Source organism: Girardinichthys multiradiatus, chromosome Y (assembly GCF_021462225.1).
Source record: "Girardinichthys multiradiatus isolate DD_20200921_A chromosome Y, DD_fGirMul_XY1, whole genome shotgun sequence".
NCBI lineage: Eukaryota > Metazoa > Chordata > Actinopteri > Cyprinodontiformes > Goodeidae > Girardinichthys > Girardinichthys multiradiatus.
The window spans coordinates 22,206,635-22,225,269 of record NC_061818.1 but is presented as its reverse complement, the minus strand read 5'-3'; the positions used below and the strand labels follow the sequence as shown (position 1 = coordinate 22,225,269).

General features: G+C 39.0%; 1 protein-coding gene across 1 annotated transcript in view; it reads left to right on the top strand.

The window, feature by feature from the left end:
* LOC124864062 (centrosomal protein of 112 kDa-like) overlaps positions 1-18,635 on the top strand; it is a 176,086-nt gene that overhangs the window by 38,178 nt on the left and 119,273 nt on the right. Inside the window, exons 9-12 of the mRNA XM_047358676.1 lie at positions 1,508-1,594; positions 9,917-10,016; positions 10,374-10,492; positions 11,744-11,887. Coding sequence (XP_047214632.1) covers positions 1,508-1,594; positions 9,917-10,016; positions 10,374-10,492; positions 11,744-11,887 — 450 coding nt within the window. The remainder of the gene's footprint in view (positions 1-1,507; positions 1,595-9,916; positions 10,017-10,373; positions 10,493-11,743; positions 11,888-18,635) is intronic.

Here is an 18,635-nt window from a genome sequence, read left to right as displayed (position 1 = left end):
GAAAATGGAATGCGGAAAAATATTTGTCTCTCTAGACTTTATTCCCTGTTCAGCTGTGTAAGAATTGTATTTGTATCAAGTGTATGTATTCCTGGCAGTGAGACTCCATCCCACAGACTGAATGTATTGGATTCCTGACACTTTCCTGGCAACACACGGAATTATACAGCCAACAAATATTTCAATCTTATTGGTCCTTTGTGATATCATTGTGGCACACACTGATATTCCAATGTCAATATGTTTGGGATATATTGTTCAGCTCTACTACAGATGTCAGGAGATAGTATTTGGGAATGTTTAACCTAACTGTTCACTAGTTGCAATATGGACAACCAGTGGATTTGCTACACCTAGCTTATTAGTATTAGCAATACAAAAACATTTCCACTTACTGATTTACAGTACTGTGTGAGTGTGTGTGTGCATACACATTATTGCTGCAGCTGTAAGGTTGTTTTAAGCTGTATTAGATTTTAAGGTGGGGTTTTAAGCTAAAAACCTCAAACTTTCTAAGGTGGATTTCTGACTTCTGAGTGTAAAATGGAGCGCAGCAAGAGTTGGATGTAACGGCATTCTCAGATCTGAGTTTCACCTTCCAAGGTAAATGGAAAGCCGTATTAAAATGGCAAAAATCCAGGGTTTTGTCATGTTACATCCACAAACTTCATTCATTTGCTAATAAAATCCCAAATACAAGCACAGACATTTGCGATTTTAACCTGAGAAATTGTGAAAAGTATGGATATTTTTTCGAGTGGGTCTTTTCCAAGTTGGATCCATGTCATTTACAGCAAAGGCCCTCAGGACATGCCTGAAGTAAATGTTAATAATTAAATCTTGTTTATTTGCTATGAATACATGATATGAGAAAACTGTTTGGTTGGAGTGATTCATGATTGGGTTTGTAGGGTTTAAAGAGACTGAAATCTAGAAGCTCACTTAGTTCAGGGAGATCTGCTCCAAACTTTCTCAGCACAATGTCGAAACTGATCCTTTTCTAAATAGTACATTTGACACAAAACCGTAATCTCTGTTTGATTGACTATTATAGAAATATTACATAGTCATTTAACTGACACACACCTTCTTTATTAGTTTTCTCCTCTGTGCCAGAGATTTGCCTCCCAACAAGTTAAGTTTTATATTAAAGTGGTTTTTTTTTATGTTTGCTGTTATTTGCTCCAGCATCCATTCTAGTGGCTGTTTTAATGTGAAGGTTTTTACTTCCCTTATTTCTTCCACACATGGAAAAATCCCCAAATAAACAGGCCTTCAGTTCCATTCACTCCTGTGCACAAATTTCAAGGTGTGTGCATAAATGTTTTTGGAATGACATCCACAAATGTAATGAAAATCTGTCCCTGGAAATCAGTACATCAGATACATCTGCAGATGTTTTCACATCCATTTTTGGAAGCTACAACTAAATTACAGAGTACCAGACATGGTGTGAAGAGGGTGTTTTCTTTTCCTGTGCATGACATGATCTTTCCTGTGTTCTCAGACTGAAATAAAGATCAAAGTGTTGGAGGCCAAGCACCAGGAGGAGAAACTGAAGATGCAGCAGAGACATGATACAGATGTTGAGAAGGCAAGAATGAAAAACATGAAGCCATGACCCACCAACTTAGAAGCTACTTTTTTCACTAGTTTTATTTGATGATTTTAACCTGTTTTTCAGTTTAAATGTTTAACTTTTAGTAAGAAATTAGAAGAGCATGTCAAAGAGTGAATTTAATACAGTTTGTATTTGCCCACAGAGAATGATCTAATAGATAAAACACAAAAAACCTAGATTCTCTACCAGATGGACAAATCTTCTAACAACCATTGAATCTGCATCACGGTGCCCATCATAAAGCCAATAGGTGGCAAAATGAAAAGTAAAGCAATACTCCTCTCCTCCTCTCTGGTCCATCCAATGAAATAATTATCTCTTCAAGGCTTCTTGTCAGATGGAGAAAGCAGCACTAAAGCTGGTTTATTTCAATGTACGTGCTGTCATCTAGACTGCAGCTGAAACACCTGGAATCCATTTCATCCTCACATGACTTTCCTTTGCTGCCATTGAAGCTTTTAACAAAACAGAAGAAAACAATCCAGTTGGCTCTTCACTTACGATGTTTCACAATCGGCAGGATGACGCATCACTCTGTGTAGTGCTTTCTGTCTTCGAATAAATACTGATTGTGAGTGACTTTCAGTTTATGTTCATGTATATGCCATAAAGATTAACATACATCCTTAGGGGGAACAGACAGTGAAAATACAGATTTTTTTTTTTTTTAGGGGTTATCGTATTGTTAATACGGGAAGGGCTGCTGATAGAAATGCACTTTTCGGAATCTTATGGTTGCCGATCTCATATATATACACACACAGTACAGACCAAAAGTTTGGACACACCTTCTCATTCAAAGAGTTTTCTTTATTTTCACGACTATGAATATTGTAGCTTCACACTGAAGGCATCAAAACTATGAATTAACACATGTGGAATTATATACTGAACAAAAAAGTGTGAATCAACTGAAAATATGTCTTATATTCTAGGTTCTTCAAAGTAGCCACCTTTTGCTTTGATTACTGCTCCGCTCACTCTTGGCATTGTGTTGATGAGCTTCAAGAGGTAGTCACCTGAAATGGTTTTCCAACAGTCTTGAAGGAGTTCCCAGAGATGCTTAGCACTTGTTGGACCTTTTGCCTTCACTCTGCAGTCCAGCTCACCCCAAACCATCTCGATTTGGTTCAGGTCCGGTGACTGTGGAGGCCAGGTCATCTGGCGCAGCACCCCATCACTCCTTCTTGGTCAAATAGCCCTTACACAGCCTGGAGGTGTGTTTGGGGTCATTGTCCTGTTGAAAACTAAATGATGGTCCAACTAAATGCAAACCGGATGGAATAGCATGTTGCTGCAAGAAGCTGTGGTAGCCATGCTGGTTCAGTATGCCTTTAATTTTGAATAAATCCCAACAGTGTCACCAGCAAAGCACCCCCACACCATCACACCTCCTCCTCCATGCTTCACGGTGGGAACCAGGCATGTAGAGTCCATCCGTTCACCTCTTCTGCGCCACACAAAGACACGATGGTTGGAACCAAAGATCTCAAACCTGGTCTCATCAGACCAAAGCACAGATTTCCACTGGTCTAATGTCCATTCCTTGTGTTCTTTAGCCCAAACAAGTCTCTTCTGCTTGTTGTCTGTCCTCAGCAGTGGTTTCCTAGCAGCTATTTTACCATGAAGGCCTGATTCACACAGTCTCCTCTTAACAGTTGTTCTAGAGATGTGTCTGCTGCTAGAACTCTGTGTGGCATTGACCTGTTCTCTAATCTGAGCTGCTGTTAACCTGCGATTTCTGAGGCTGGTGACTTTGATGAACTTATCATCCGCAGCAGAGGTGACTCTTCGTCTTCCTTTCCTGGGGCGGTCCTTATGTGAGCCAGTTTCTTTGTAGCGCTTGATGGTTTTTGCGACTGCACTTGGAGACACTTTCAAAGTTTTCCCAATTATTCTGACTGACTGACCTTCATTTCTTAAAGTAATGATGGCCACTCGTTTTTCTTTACTTAGCTGCTTTTTTCTTGCCATAATACAAATTCTAACAGTCTATTCAGTAGGACTATCAGCTGTGTACTGTATCCACCTCCTGCACAACACAACTGATGGTCCCAACCACTTTTATAAGGCTTGAAATCCCACTTATTAAACCTGACAGGGCACACCTGTGAAGTGAAAACCATTTCAGGTGACTACCTCTTGAAGCTCATCATATATATATATATATGTGTGTGTATATATATATATGAAGCTGAAATACCTGGTTTTGGACCACAATAATTTATTAGTATGGTGTAGGGCCTCCTTTTGCGGCCAATACAGCGTCAATTCGTCTTGGGAATGACATATACAAGTCCTGCACAGTGGTCAGAGGGATTTTAAGCCATTCTTCTTGCAGGATAGTGGCCAGGTCACTACGTGATACTGGTGGAGGAAAACGTTTCCTGACTCGCTCCTCCAAAACACCCCAAAGTGGCTCAATAATATTTAGATCTGGTGACTGTGCAGGCCATGGGAGATGTTCAACTTCACTTTCATGTTCATCAAACCAATCTTTCACCAGTCTTGCTGTGTGTATTGGTGCATTGTCATCCTGATACTTGTCCTTCTTGGTGGTATGCTGACATTACCCTGGATACCGTGGCTCTTGATACATCACAAAGACTTGCTGTCTCGGTCACAGATGCGCCAGCAAGACGTGCACCAACAATTTGTCCTCTTTTGAACTCTGGTATGTCACCCATAATGTTGTGTGCATTTCAATACTTTGAGAAAAACTGTGCTCTTAGGTGTTTCATTGTCCAACCCCTGTGTGTGTGTGTGTGTGTGTGTGTAATATATATATATATATATATATATATATATATATATATATATATAGTTTTTGTAGCCTTCCTGCAGAGATCGGTCATTAATTATTTATAACAGGGGCAGATGTGACAGAATATGGATCCTTACCTTAACTGAGATTTTCAAAGGCCTCTCAGTATTTCCAAATACAGCTAATAATTTGCCAATTCCTATCAAAAGCAGATATCTCCAGGCGCCTTTAGCTGCTACTCATGGTTGACATGTGGATATCAAGAGGCTGATTAGAGAACAGTCCTAATTATTGTAGATTCGTTTCAGTGAAGAAGTGCATCTTTGTGGGTTTATGTTTTTATTTGTTTACAAGCGATCAGGATTTTTTGTCCCAAGACCAATTCCATTCATTGAGGAATAGGCACTTCCTGATAACTAGTGCTTGTTTACTTATTTAAAAACAGAAACTTTTCAGTTCAATTCAAAAATACTTCATTCATCCCATCAGGACATTAAATGTTATTGTAGCTGATATTATACAGGTTTCTTTAAAGATCCATTGTAGATGCTGATGGCTGTGGGCAGGAAGCATCTCTTGTTGCGGTCTGTCTTACAGCACATCTGAATAAACCTTTTTAGGTAAGACAAAATTTCTTATATTACCAAAATAATACCCACGATCTATAATACAGCCATGCACATTTTTAAATACACTGTGAATTTTAAAAACTGGCTGCCTAAACTGTGGTTGGACGTCTCACTGTCGGTATTTTTTACATGAACATGTAAAAGATTAAATTAATCTGAAGTAATGTGGTTTGCAGATGTGAACACGTTTTCCCAGTCAAATATTGCATTGTAACATATATTGTTGCTATAAAAGAAATTTCACTTTACCTGTCAGTGATCATAATGTTTTGGCAGATCATTGTACTTTTGTTGGTAATGCTAAATTAGTTTTCTCCTTCCTCTCTATTTTATTCATTAGATTCTCTCTCCATTAGGATCTCTTCTAAAGGCCTCAGAAAGGGATCATAAATGCTCTCATTTCCCACCGTGGGGTGCACCCTGCCTCAACCTGACACTCTGCCATCGCCTTTGGTTCCAAACTCTGAAAAGAAAAACAAAAATCTCTTTGGGGTGGTGAAATGGAAAAAAATTGGGTATGCCTAAATGTTTCGTGACCTTTGCTCCAGGCGCTCAATCGTCCTTTCATCTCCTCCATCCCGTTCACGCCAGGGTGATGACAGGCTTGGCTAATAAGGAGCGTCACTGGCTTCTAGAGTCGGACAAAAAAATCACATCTCTTATGTTTTTCTGCCATTCCCAACAGGAAAAACTTGTTTGTATAGACTTGTTCTGTAAAAAGATATTTCATTTTTCCATAGTTCCCAGTGATTTGAGTTCCAGGTCTAAATTATTGCACAGAAAAGACTTTTTCTTGTATTGCATATTAATTCCCAAGCAGTGCAACTGAGCTAACGTGCTAGGAAAGTTATCTGCAGTATTTCCATTATTGGAGCTGCAGCTCGCTGTCGCCTAATTGAACTAATTGCACCCAGATGGCAGCAGCAAGCAGATGCTTACCTCATCACCTCAGGACAGGTGGTTCACTCACCTGCTATTTTACGCCGATTGTCTGTGGCCTCCTAAGGAATAGAAATGCATAAAGAATATTTTCTGATTATACAGTGAATGTTCTGATGTATACATGTACATATAGAAAACATGTATAGTTCCTTTTTTTAGGAAATATCTTTAATATTATTTATCATGTGTCATGAATACAAGCGCAATGCTCTTTTATTTTAATGTTTCTGATGTGAACAAAGTCTTCCTTTATTTTTCTATGTGCACGCCATTGTTTAAAAAAAGTTAAGCATGGTTTGTAAATCTATTAGATAGCAAACCCACACTTGTCAGAGTTTGGTTGGGGTCACAATCTTGGGTTTGCATCAAGGTGGTTTGTCTTGTGCAGTTATCCAGTACAAGCTGAAGTCAGGAACAGGTATCTTAAAGGATTTGATTGGATGATTTATCCCGGGTGCTTCATTTTGTCATTACCTTGTTGAATATAGCAATGATTATATCGGTTACGTTTTACTCTGTTGTCCCCCACAGTCTCCACATCATTATCCTTGAACTTAAGCATCTTGGTCACCAAGAACTATATCAGTTTGAGTATAATAGACCATCTAACTGGCCAAATGTTTTATTGCAAACAGAGGTTGATAGCATGACGCCTGATATAATGCACCCAAGCAGACGTTTGCTGTAACAATTTTGCACACATTAAAATTCTGATAACATTTACTGTTTGCTATATTATGCAGATCCACACCTAAATTATAATTACACACCTATTTGCGTGTGCTTAATGTTTTTAAATTTGAGTTTGTGTGTTCTTCTAAGTCTCAGCCCAGACGCAAAGACAGATCCGTCCCTTCAACTCAATTCAGTTTTATTTATATAGCGCCAATTCACAACACATGTTGTCTCAAGGCACTTCACAACAGTCAGGTACATACATTCCAATTAATCCTAACAATTGAACAGTGCAGTCGGAGTTAGCTTTTTATACAAATTGGATAAAAAGTTTTTCTGTCTAAGGAAACCCAGCAGATTGCATCCAGTCAGTGACTTGCAGCATTCACTCCTCCTGGATAAGCATGTAGAGACAGTGGACAGTCACTGGCGTTGACTTTGCAGCAATCCCTCATACTGAGCATGCATGTAGTGACAATGGAGACAAAAAACTCCCTTTTAACAGGAAGAAACCTCCAGCAGAACCAGGCTCAGTGTGAGCGGCCATCTGCCACGACCGACCGGGGGTTAGAGAGAACAGAGCAGAGACACAAAAAGAACAAAGAAGCACTGATCCAGAAGTACTTTCTATGGGAAGGAAAAGTAAATGTTAATGGATATAGCTCCTTTAGTTGTTTCACCTAGAAATAAAGAACAGATAAACTCTGAGCCAGTTTTCAAGGTTAGAGTCTGAAAGAGAGCACATAGAGTTAATCACAGTAAAAGCTCAGTCAATCGCTATATCTAGGAGAGAGAAAGGGTTAAACACTAAAAGACAGGGCTATGTGGATCATCGGTAGAGGGTGAGCATTAAGTTGTTGCCAGCAGAAGCTCGGGCGATTCCCCTCTCCAGAAAGGTGTCACAGGTAGACACAGAGCCAGGCCAGGTGTAGCTTCTAGGAAGAGAAAAGAGAGAACAAGGTTAAAAGCTGAAATAACAGCAAACAATGCAAAATTGGAGAGTAGTGTGAGAATGTAGCAAAGAGGGTGAAAGTGGTCGTTATGTCCTCCAGCAGCCTAAACCTATAGCAGCATAACTACAGAGATAGTTTCAGTTCAGATTATTTAGTTAAACGGCACTTATTTACAACAATGTCGTCTCAAGACAAAGGGTCCCACTGATGGTCATTGTTATACTAAAAACCACAATGATTGGGATACCTCTCTCTTTCAGATTGACCATAACCATTGGAAAAGAGAAGGGGTCATACAGGTAGCAGAAATGGAGGGTGTGTTTGCACCTCATAACTGAGTCAGTTTAGGCTAAACCTGACTCCCCCTTACTCCATCCAACAGGGAGGGAGGAAGGCGGAGGTAAAAAATAAGGAAGATAGCTCAGGATAACCTAAGCCACTCTAACTATAAGTTTTATCAAAAAGGAAAGTTTTAAGCCTAGCCTTAAAAGTAGACAGGGTGCCTGCCTCACGGACTAAAACTGGGAGCTGGTTCCACAGGAGAGGAGCCTGATAACTAAAGGATCTGCCTCCTATTCTACTTCTAGAGACTCTAGGAACCACCAGTAAACCTGCAGTCTGAGAACGAAGTGGTCTGTTAGGAACATATGGAACCATCAGATCTCTGATGTATGATGGAGCTAGATCATTAAGGGTTTTATATGTGAGGAGGAGAATTTTAAATTCTATTCTGGATTTAACAGGGAGCCAATGAAGGGAAGCTAAAATAGGAGAAATATGATCTCTCTTTTAATTTTCATCAGAACTCTTGCTGCAGCATTTTGAATCAGCTGAAGGCTTTTAACTACATTTTGTGGACATCCTGATAGTAAAGAATTACAATAGTCCAGCCTTGAAGTAACAAATTCATGGACTAGTTTTTCAGCGTCACTCCTCGATAGGATATTTCTAATTTTGGCAATGTTCCAGAGATGAAAGAAGGAAATCCTAGAAACCTGTTTAATGTGGGATTTAAATGACATGTCCTGGTCAAAAATAACACCAAGGTTTTTTACTTTATTATCAGAGGTCAATTTAATGCCATCCAGGTTAATTCCTTCAAATTGTGTCTTTCTTTTCTGATGCATTTTGCCCACATTTAAAAGAGGCATTGTTCATGCATTTAGAGAAAGTTAGTCTCCATTAAATTATTCTCGTCCCCAACATGCAAGGTGGGTAATCAGTTGGGAAGAATTATTATGAATCCTTTCATTGTCTTTAACAATCAACATTAAAAACATCCACATTACTTATGGATTTAGAAACACTTCTTCAGTCTTGATTTATCTCTGATACAGTCAGACATCCTTAAAGCCCATAAAAATTAAATATCTTTCTTTATGGACAGTGGTGAAGTTGTTTGCACTGTTGCCTGGCAGCAAGAAGGTCCTGGTTCCTATCCCGGCCTTGGGTTTTCTACATTGAGTTTGCTTGTTCTCCATGTGAGTGCGTAGATTTTCTTAGGGCACTCCAGCTTCCTTCCACAATCCAGAAACATGAGGTGAATTGGCCACTCTAAACTGCCCTTAGGTATGAGTGTGTGTGTGTATGGTTGTTGGTTCTGTGTCTCTGTGTTGCACTCTGATGGACTGGCGACCAGTAAAGGGTAAACCCCGCCTCTTGCTCAATGATCCCTATAGACAGGCGCCAGCCCTTCTGGATGAGCAGTGATAGACAATGGAAAGATGGATGGATCTTACTTTATCCCTTAAAATGCGACCTGATGCATGAATAGATGAAAGTTGTTCTCATCTGATGGACTTGATGGGCATGTTTGGGCATATATTTAGGGCAGCCTGCTTTGTGAATCTGTTGCCGAAATAAATCAAGTAGCATGTGAAAAACAGTTGCAATAAATGCACTGCATTTAGCACTGCTTTGTTAATGTCTAAAATAGATGCAAAATGTAATCCGAGCACTTTTACATTCATGCTTACTTTGTCACAAACACCTCTCTCACATTTTCAGCAGTTATTACCGTTATTAGGGATGTTTTATACATTACATGTGTGCTGTGTGTGTGCTTCCTAATGCATGTGATTTTATCTGGCAATTAGCATAAATAAAAAAAATAAGACCGAAAGCTGAATGATTGGATACTGACATGCTGAACATTTGGTTTACAGATGAATAAATGCAATTTCTTACATTTGCATTACTACTAGCAAGTTTGAACCTACTTCAATTAGGCAAAGATAAAGAATGCAGCAAAACCACACTTTTAATGCTAAAATACAGCCTGACTGTTTCTGTATAGTCCTGAAAACAGTCCCTTTTTCCTGACACTCTCTAGATTCTGGACCGAAAAAACCGTGAGATTGAGGAGATAAAGAGTGTGTACCGAGCTAAGCAGAAAGAATCTGAGGAGATGATCCGAAAGCTTGAAAAGAAAGGTGAGAGGTGACGTGATAGCAATGTTAGCTGGAAGGATGTTTACCGTAGTGTCTCTGAACACTCAGAGTAAAAAGCCTAGAAAGGTAAAATCCCACAGCAGACCGTACTGGTGCAGAGTGATGTTCTCCAGCTGTGCTGTTCAGTCTGCGCTACGAGCACATCATTTTTGCTTTTTTCCATAAAGAGTTTAGTAACTGTTTCAGTTTTGTACCTTACTTTTATTTTCTGCATGTTTTCAGTTAACTTACGGACACTATCGGTTCCCACAAGTACATTTCTATTTGCATCCATGTTTTTTCCCACTTAAGGAAAGACCTGACTCCCTTTTGTGTGTTTGTGTGAAAACTCTCCCACAGTTCAAAGTGTTCTGCGGGAATCTCAGGTCATCTGTGAGAGCAAAGAGAAGCAGATAGCGGAGCTGAAGAAGATATCTGATCAGAGTGCTGACTCTGTAAAAAACGAGTGGGAGAAGAAGGTGGGATACTCTGCAGTCCTTCGTTGTTTAAGCTGCCTAAAGCCAGAGGAAAACTGCTGGGTAGCGGGAGACCTCTCTGCAAGGAACTAGGCTGTACTGGTTGAGAAAACAGATTAATTCCTGTCTGCTTATCTTTCTTTGGGCTTTTAGTGAACATTTTGGTCCAGTCCACATGTTGCTCCACTAATTTCTTCAGGGTTGCTGACTGTCTTATGCAAGATATTAAAAAGTATTGGAAATCTTCTGAATTACTGGTACTCTTCCAGTTGTATTAAACAAATTGATAACTTTCGGGCATTTTTTCTGACGTTATATCCCTAAACTTTTTCACATTTTGCCACATCACAACCACAAACTTCAATGTAGTTTAAAGGATTTTATGTGATAGACCAACACAAATATTTGTGAAGTAGAAGGTAATTGCTACACAGTATTTAAGATTTTGTACGTGAGGTGTGCATTTGAGTCCGTACTCTTACGGCGCAGTTAAAGTTGCCAGTATTTGGAGTAAAGTATGTCTCTAACAGGACTTTTATGGGTTTTATGGTGACATTAAATCTCACACAGGCAGACTGTTTACTCATTAGGGAAGTTCTGAAGGGTTCTAATACCCTTAATTTTAGGTAAGGTTATCAGATGAAAGGGGTCTTTTGAGATTTTTGTTTTGTAAAAGAATTTAAAAAAATGACAAAAGGTTTCAGAGGAGGGAATAGTTTTGGAAGGCATAGTATCAAACAGACTTTTTGTAACGTATTCTTTCCCATGAAAATTATCTTCCTAACTTAGGTTATACAGATCCTACAGTGTTGAAACAGTTGTTTATGTCACTTGAAGACATTTTTTGTGAGTTGTTAGAGAAAAAGCCTTTATAATTTTGAAAATTTACACTTTTTTTTTCTTTCTTCAGAACATCTTGAAAATTCGCACCAATAATTAAAAGTCCAATTTTTTATTTATTTGACAAGCTCTCTGGCATATTTTTCAAATTGATTTTCATTCATCTCTTTTGTCTTCAATACTAAAGCAAATTCTTATTCAATGTGAACTGTAGCCCATGTGCTGTGGCACTCAGTGACACTTCAAAGAATTAAGTTAATCAAATTTATTTATTATTGATCAACGGAACAACTGTGGCTGTTTTGGGGAAACAGATGAGGAGTGGATGAGTTATGTCTCCAGGTGTTTTCATGAAAAAGCAAGTCATTTAAATTCAAGGGGTGTATCATATGTAGCTTTTCTCTTCCTTTTCAGTTACATGCAGCTGTAGCAGAGATGGAGAAGGCAAGGTTTGAAATGCAGAAGAAACACACTGAAAACATCCAGGGGCTGTTGGACGACACCAACCACAGGCTGGCTAAGATGGAGTCTGAGCATAAGGCTCGTTCTCAGGCTGCTGTAAGTACTGCAAAAGAAAGGTGGAAGTAGTTCAATGAAGTGCACGAATATGACGAGGTTTTAAAATGTTCAATTTGATTAAGTTTTACTAACCGCCCCCACAATTGATTACTGCCAGACTTGTAGAACCAAGAAATTATTTAAATAGAACCATTCTGACAACATGAAGTAGGCTTAGTGATCTCAACCAGCAAAAAGCATCATGTCCTGATCTAAAGAAATTCAAGAACAGAATCAAACTCACTGACATCTGTAGTCTGGAAAGGGTTACAAAGCTGTTTCTAAACCTTTGAGGCTTGAGTGAAGCACACAGTAAGAGCTATTATGTACAAATGGAGAACACATGGAACAGAGGTGAACTTTCCCAGGAGTTCCAAGAGCGCTTCAACTACTCATCTGGGAAGTCAAAAAACAACCCAGAAAAAGCTCTGCAGGCCTCTGTTTCCTCAGTTAAGGTCAGTGTTCATAATTAACCAATAAGAGTGTCTTGGCATAAAATAGCATCTATAGAAAGGTTCTAATGCCAAAACCACTACTGACCAAAAGCAATACAAAGATTCATCCTACATTTTCCAAAAATACCTAAAGAAACCCCAAGACAAAACAGAACTGGAGCCTTTTGGACAGCACATGTCCCGTTACATCTAGCTTAAACCTAACACAGGATTTCCGAAAAGTACATAAATATACCTATAGTCAAACATGGTAGTGTGATGTCTGGGGCTGTTTTCTTACGCCAAGATTTGGACAACTCACAGTATTTTAAGAAACAATTAATTTAGCTCCTAACTAAATAATGTCTATCTATCAGTTCCTAACCTTAAGTCGGGGGCACTTGGGCCATGTGGCAGGAAAATAATTCAAAAGCACACCAGAAAGTCCACTTCTGAATGGCTTAAAAAAGCACATGAAGGTTTTTGAGTGGCCTAGTAAAAGTCTTGACTTAAATCTGATAGGGTGTCCATTATGGGGGGAATTTACTGCCCAAAATCAAGAGCACATATTTTCAATTTGAGAACATGATTTAATTCTGCTTGTACGCAAACTTAGATTAAGCAACTTTTGCTATCTGATCATTAATTGAAAAATTGTCAACTAATTAATCAATCAGAAAAATAATTGTTAGTTGCCAACCTCATTTCACTATATTTTACATTAGATTACGACTGCAGAGACTATAAAGTTGACTACAATAATCAGTTGACACAATTATCTTGAGTTTATCTTTTTATATATTCTTTAAACTTTTTAAAATATTACAGTTGTTTTCTTCCAAATTGCTCAGATGTCTACTGGACCAGGAGGAGGATTTAGGAAAGTTTTTATCCATATTTGTGCTTAAATTTCTTACTTTGTTTAACTTTGCATGTGTACATCAGTCACAAATCTAATAATAAAACATCCAGCCTCTTCATTCCACGCCTTGAATGAAAGGAGGCATCCTTTAACATCTGGGTGGGAGTGACTGCAATTTTGCATGTCTGTCATCTCTTTAAAGGTCTTTGATCTGAGTCCATATTAAATCTTACTCAGTGCTAAGATCGTCCTCAAAGATGGGCTCGCTCACATTCGCACACACCTTCCAAAGCTGCAGGGTCTTTGATGTTATAAAAAAAGACTGTAGTGTCAAATGGGATTGTGCACATTTTATTAACAGGGCTCGTCAACACTAGAAGACAGTTAATTGAGCTGCTCTTTAAAAGGTATGTTATAGAGCTCTTGCATATATTATATAGGTTTAATGTTATCAGCATTATGGTTTTTCCATACATATCACCCATACACATGTATCGCTTCTGGCCTTAATTTATCAACTGGCTGACATTTCAGAGGCATCGAACATTGGATGGTGCCGAACCTATGGTAAGGCACTTTTTTAAAAATAATTAAGGACAGACAGGATCCAAGAGAATAAAAAGAACCTCTAGGTCACGGAAAATTAGTTGCCTTCCTGCCATGTGGTTGGCTTGATCTTCAGACATAGTCAGGATGGCTTGATTAAAGTGGACGCTGAGTTGCTGCAGTCCCTACAAGGGGCAGATTTGGCATCTGGGACAATTAGGCGTCTGGAGGCATTTAGATGCCTCTGAGACTGGACAGCTTTGCTGAAATCCACAGACACCGACGTAATGACTATTGATAACTAAAGCAGTCAATATCCATGCAGTTTGGAATTGCAGTTTTCTAAGCACAGCACCTTGCAAGATCACTCATAGACATTGAACTTTTTCATATGTTGTCACATTTCAACCACAAACATTCAATGGATTTTATATCGAGTTTATATCGATTATTTTCAAGTCATAACAAACAGAAAATAACTCCTTTCTGTGAAGCGGAAAAAAACCGACACAAAAATCTGAAAAAACAGTGCCGTCCATTTATATTCTGCTCCTTTGAAGCAATACTCTGTGCCAACAAGAGGTAGAGCTAGACTTTTTTGTTGTCATTTTGATGGACTGGGTAAAAAAAAGTCTTGTAATGTTTTTTCCCCCCCGTCACTTTATTTTTAAAATGATAATAATTAAACATTCAATAGTATTTATTTTCATTCATTTTAATTAACTTTCAGTCCCAACGAGTTGGACAAAGAATCCACATCAACCAGATGAATTCGTGTAACTTTTTATCCGCAGTGACAAAAAACACGTCCCAGTAACTACATGTGAGCAATGAAATTAAATGATTGCACTTAAAATATGAACAGATCACCTGCTGTGCCCTGAATGCACAATCTCACAACTCCCGCTTAACCTCCTTGCTGCCGCTTGCTCGCTCTGTAGTTGCCGAGGGCTGATTGCTTGTTTGTTCTTCATCTTCCTCTGCATCATTACCTCTTTTTTCACCTCTTTTATCAACACCATCATTGTTGTTGGGCTTTTTGAAGAAACTTCGGACACTCAGCTGCCGTGACATTATTCCGAGTGAAGCCAACGAGATCAAGGCAAACACGTCATATTTTTTTTTCCTAGACCATCTTCCTCCATGTTTGCTGTGTCCTGACATGGCTTGTGACAAACATGACATTTTATGGCTTTCTTTCAACAAAGACTTTCTTCTTGCCACTATTCATTAGGGTCAGATTTGTACAGTGCATGCTAACAGTTGTCCTGTCAACAGATTCTCCCACCTAATTAATGGCTCTCTTCAGCTCCTCCTGAGTAACAATGGGTAAGGTGACAAGATTTCTGAAATCAAATCCAGGGACATTTCCAGGTTGGCAATTAAAATTATTAAATGTAATCAACATATAAGGAAATATCTTTAAATATTTATTCATAATTAAACAATAGAAATCATGTATAATAGCAGGAAAGTGTCTATCTACCCTGTTGTTATCATTTCCTAAGAGCAATAAAACAAATAAAGCAATAGTAGTAGTAATGTCTGTCTTCTTTCCTCTTCTTTCCAATTTTGCTCTGCTGTTTCACTCTTCTCTATCTTTCTATTTTCCTCCTCTCTCCTCTTATATCAGTCTTTTACTATAAAAAGGAGACATAATATAATCACAATCTTCTCCAAAACATTAGAACATATAACCTACCGAAAAATATAAATTTAACAAATTAAATAAGATTTTTGTTTGAGGTACCCTTTAGAAATTGGTTATTTTTAGATAAGAAACTAGGGTAATCCTAATATAATTTTATAAATATTAACGTTTCTTTAATTATTTGACCAGTTTCCTCAGCTGGTAAAACAACAAAGAAACCCACCTATTTTTACTTGGAGTTACAAGGTAATAAAACAGAAGAAATGCACATTTGACCATGTAATTATCTCTCCCTCCTTATTATTCTCAGTTCATGCAATTCTTGCCTTATTCAGTTTCCCTGTTATTAATTCTTTTATTTTTTGTAAGGGACTTTTCAAATGTCCAAACCAAGTGAACAAACACCCCTCAGCCTAAAAGTATGTGTTCACATATTAAAACAATAAATTAACAAATCAACTAATAACTAGCTCTAAAAATATAAGCTAAAGCTCACCAATAAATTTTGAAACATCTTACTTCGGACGAATCCTTGTTGACACTGTAGTGCTCCACTTTACTTAAAGTGATTTCTCACTCTCTTACTCACTCAGCTGCAGCTACTCCCTATGCTCTTGTCTTGCCTTTTGTTGTTCTGTTCATTCATAAAAGCCTGGTTTATTTGCATTTGGATCCTCACCTTCAGTTAAACAAAACACATCCCAGCCCAATTTCCTGGGCACAGCGAATGTTGACACCACTAGTAATGTTTCATATGGTGACCCAAGCCTTCATCATGGGCAAGACAGCCCAGTCCAAGGCGGCGTGCTCAGCTCTTCTTCTACTATGTCTGTAACTGTGACAGCTGTTGTTGCGCCTGACATGCCCCCTCTACGCTTTCTACCCCCAGCTACTGTAATAACAGTCTACACGCAAACATTTTTATTCTCCTTCACAAAACGTTAAAATTGGGGACATTTTGGGAACAGCTTTAGCTGGGGACATGTCGTCTAAAATGGGGACTGTCCCCGGAAATCGGGGACGTCTGGTCACCCTAACTATGGACCTCTCTGCTTCTACTCTGATTAATTCTGTTTTTAATTGGCTTGAAGAATATTCCAGCAAACATAAACATAAACATAATAGGCTGCACGGTGGTGTGGTTGGTAGCACTGTTGCCTTGCAGCAAGAAGGTCCTGGGTTCAATTCCCAGCCAGGGGTCTTTCTGCATGGAGTTTGCATGGTCTCCCTGTGCATGCGTGGGTTCTCACTGGGTACTCCGGCTTCCTCCCACAGTCCAAAGACATACCTGTTAGGTTAATTGGTCTCTCTAAATTGCCCTTAGGTGTATGAATGAGTGTGTGCATGGTTGTTTGTGTGTTGCCCTGCGACGGACTGGCAACCTGTCCAGGGTGTACCCTGCCTCTAGCCCATAGACTGCTGGAGATAGGCACCAGCTTCCCCGCGACCCACTATGGAATAAGCGGTAGAAAATGACTGACTGACTAATTAAACTTTTTCCTTGTATCACAAAGAGTAGAAAACAGGGAGTTGCCTTTTAATAATGTATTCTCTCTTAAATGCATGCACTCCAGACCTTACTGTGGTCATGCAGGTATTTGAATGTATGACGTATGATTCTAAACATTCAGAGCTTAATAATTTCTTCTAAATATTTAGAGAAGTGAGCAGAGAGACTTAAAAGACAAAGAAAAGAAAAGCTGCAGAAATCCACAGCTGAGAAGGGAAAATCTGCTGACAGGACAGCTATTAGGAATTTTCTTCTTAAACATGGCCTTTTGGAAGAGTTGCAAACTTTGTGAATTGTTGATGGGGAGCCAGAAGATTTGCAAATTGCTGCAAGCCATGTAGGGGACCCAGCAAACTGGAAGAAAGGTGCTCTGGTCAAATGAGACCACAATGAAACACTTTGTGTGATGAAAAAAAAACCAATGCACATCACTCTGAATACAGCATTCCCATAGTGCAGCATGGTGGTGGCTGCACCATGGTTTGACGCTTCACCTTCTAATTGGACAAAACATGTTAAATACATGGCCACAGCTATAATAAACTGGCTTAGATGAAACATCTAAATGTGTTAGAATGACCCAGTCAAAGTCCACACCTAAATCTGATTTGGAATATGTGGCAACAGAAATGTTCATGGATATGCTCTGTCCAATCTGACTGAGCTTGAATCATTCTTTAAAGAAGAAATGACAAAAATCTAAGTCTCTAGATTTAGAAAGCTAGTGGCGATATACACCCCAAACAATTTGAAGCTGTAACTGTAGTAAAACATGGTTCTACAAACGATGTATTCAGGGGGTTCTGAATACAAATGCATTTCACACTTTTCAGATCTTTCCTTCTAGTTTCCTTCTACTTTATACATATGCACCACTTCACAAGACATCCCAATAAAATTAACAGGAGTTTGTGGTTGTAAACAGAGAAAATATGAAAATGTTGAAGAGGCATGAATACCTTTGAAAGGTATTGAATTAAGCTGGAGAAACGCTTGTAGCTCCCTGTTTGGCTGCCAGACTTTGACTATATAAAGCACTGATTCTCACTTTGGTTGTTTCTTTGCAGGTTTTCTGTGTCTGTTCTTAAGCTTAATTCATTCTGAAATCTGTATGAGAGCTAATTCTCCCACTGTTCATATCAGATTAGTGGCTCATGATATGTAATGTTATCATATTATAAGGTACGTTGTTTAAGAAATCACCTCAAAGCAATGGTTTCACACCTGCTGTTTGTCACTGTTCTGTGGTTCTTTAGTTTGTTTCTCCTACTTGGACACTAGACTTTGGTTCACATTATACATTCATGCACACAGCCTGATAAACCTCTGGAGATAACTGTTGATGCAGGCTGCCTTCCAGTTGCTGGCCTCGGTTCTGATACAAAAACTGCGAGGGGATGTCCATCACTATAAATGGCTTTTCAGCTGAAACTTCAAAGTCTGGATCACTAAATCTGTGAAAGGCAGCGGAGAGATTGATGTATCTTATATAGCCTGCACTTCTCATCAAGTAAGTCTCCTTCTAAAACACCTAATTACTGGACTTAATTTGCTCTCACCAAGTGTGTCCAGGTGCACCCAGTCAAGGCTCATTGTGCAGACGTGCCTCCTCTCATCTGCTGCCAGGGAGCTAAGTGTCAGCACGCGGCCAAATCACAACACAGGCCCCTTGTTCTTTTCTTAACACCCCTCAGCACTGACACAAAGAAAAAAATCTCTGTCACCAACCTCTGATGGGCACCGCC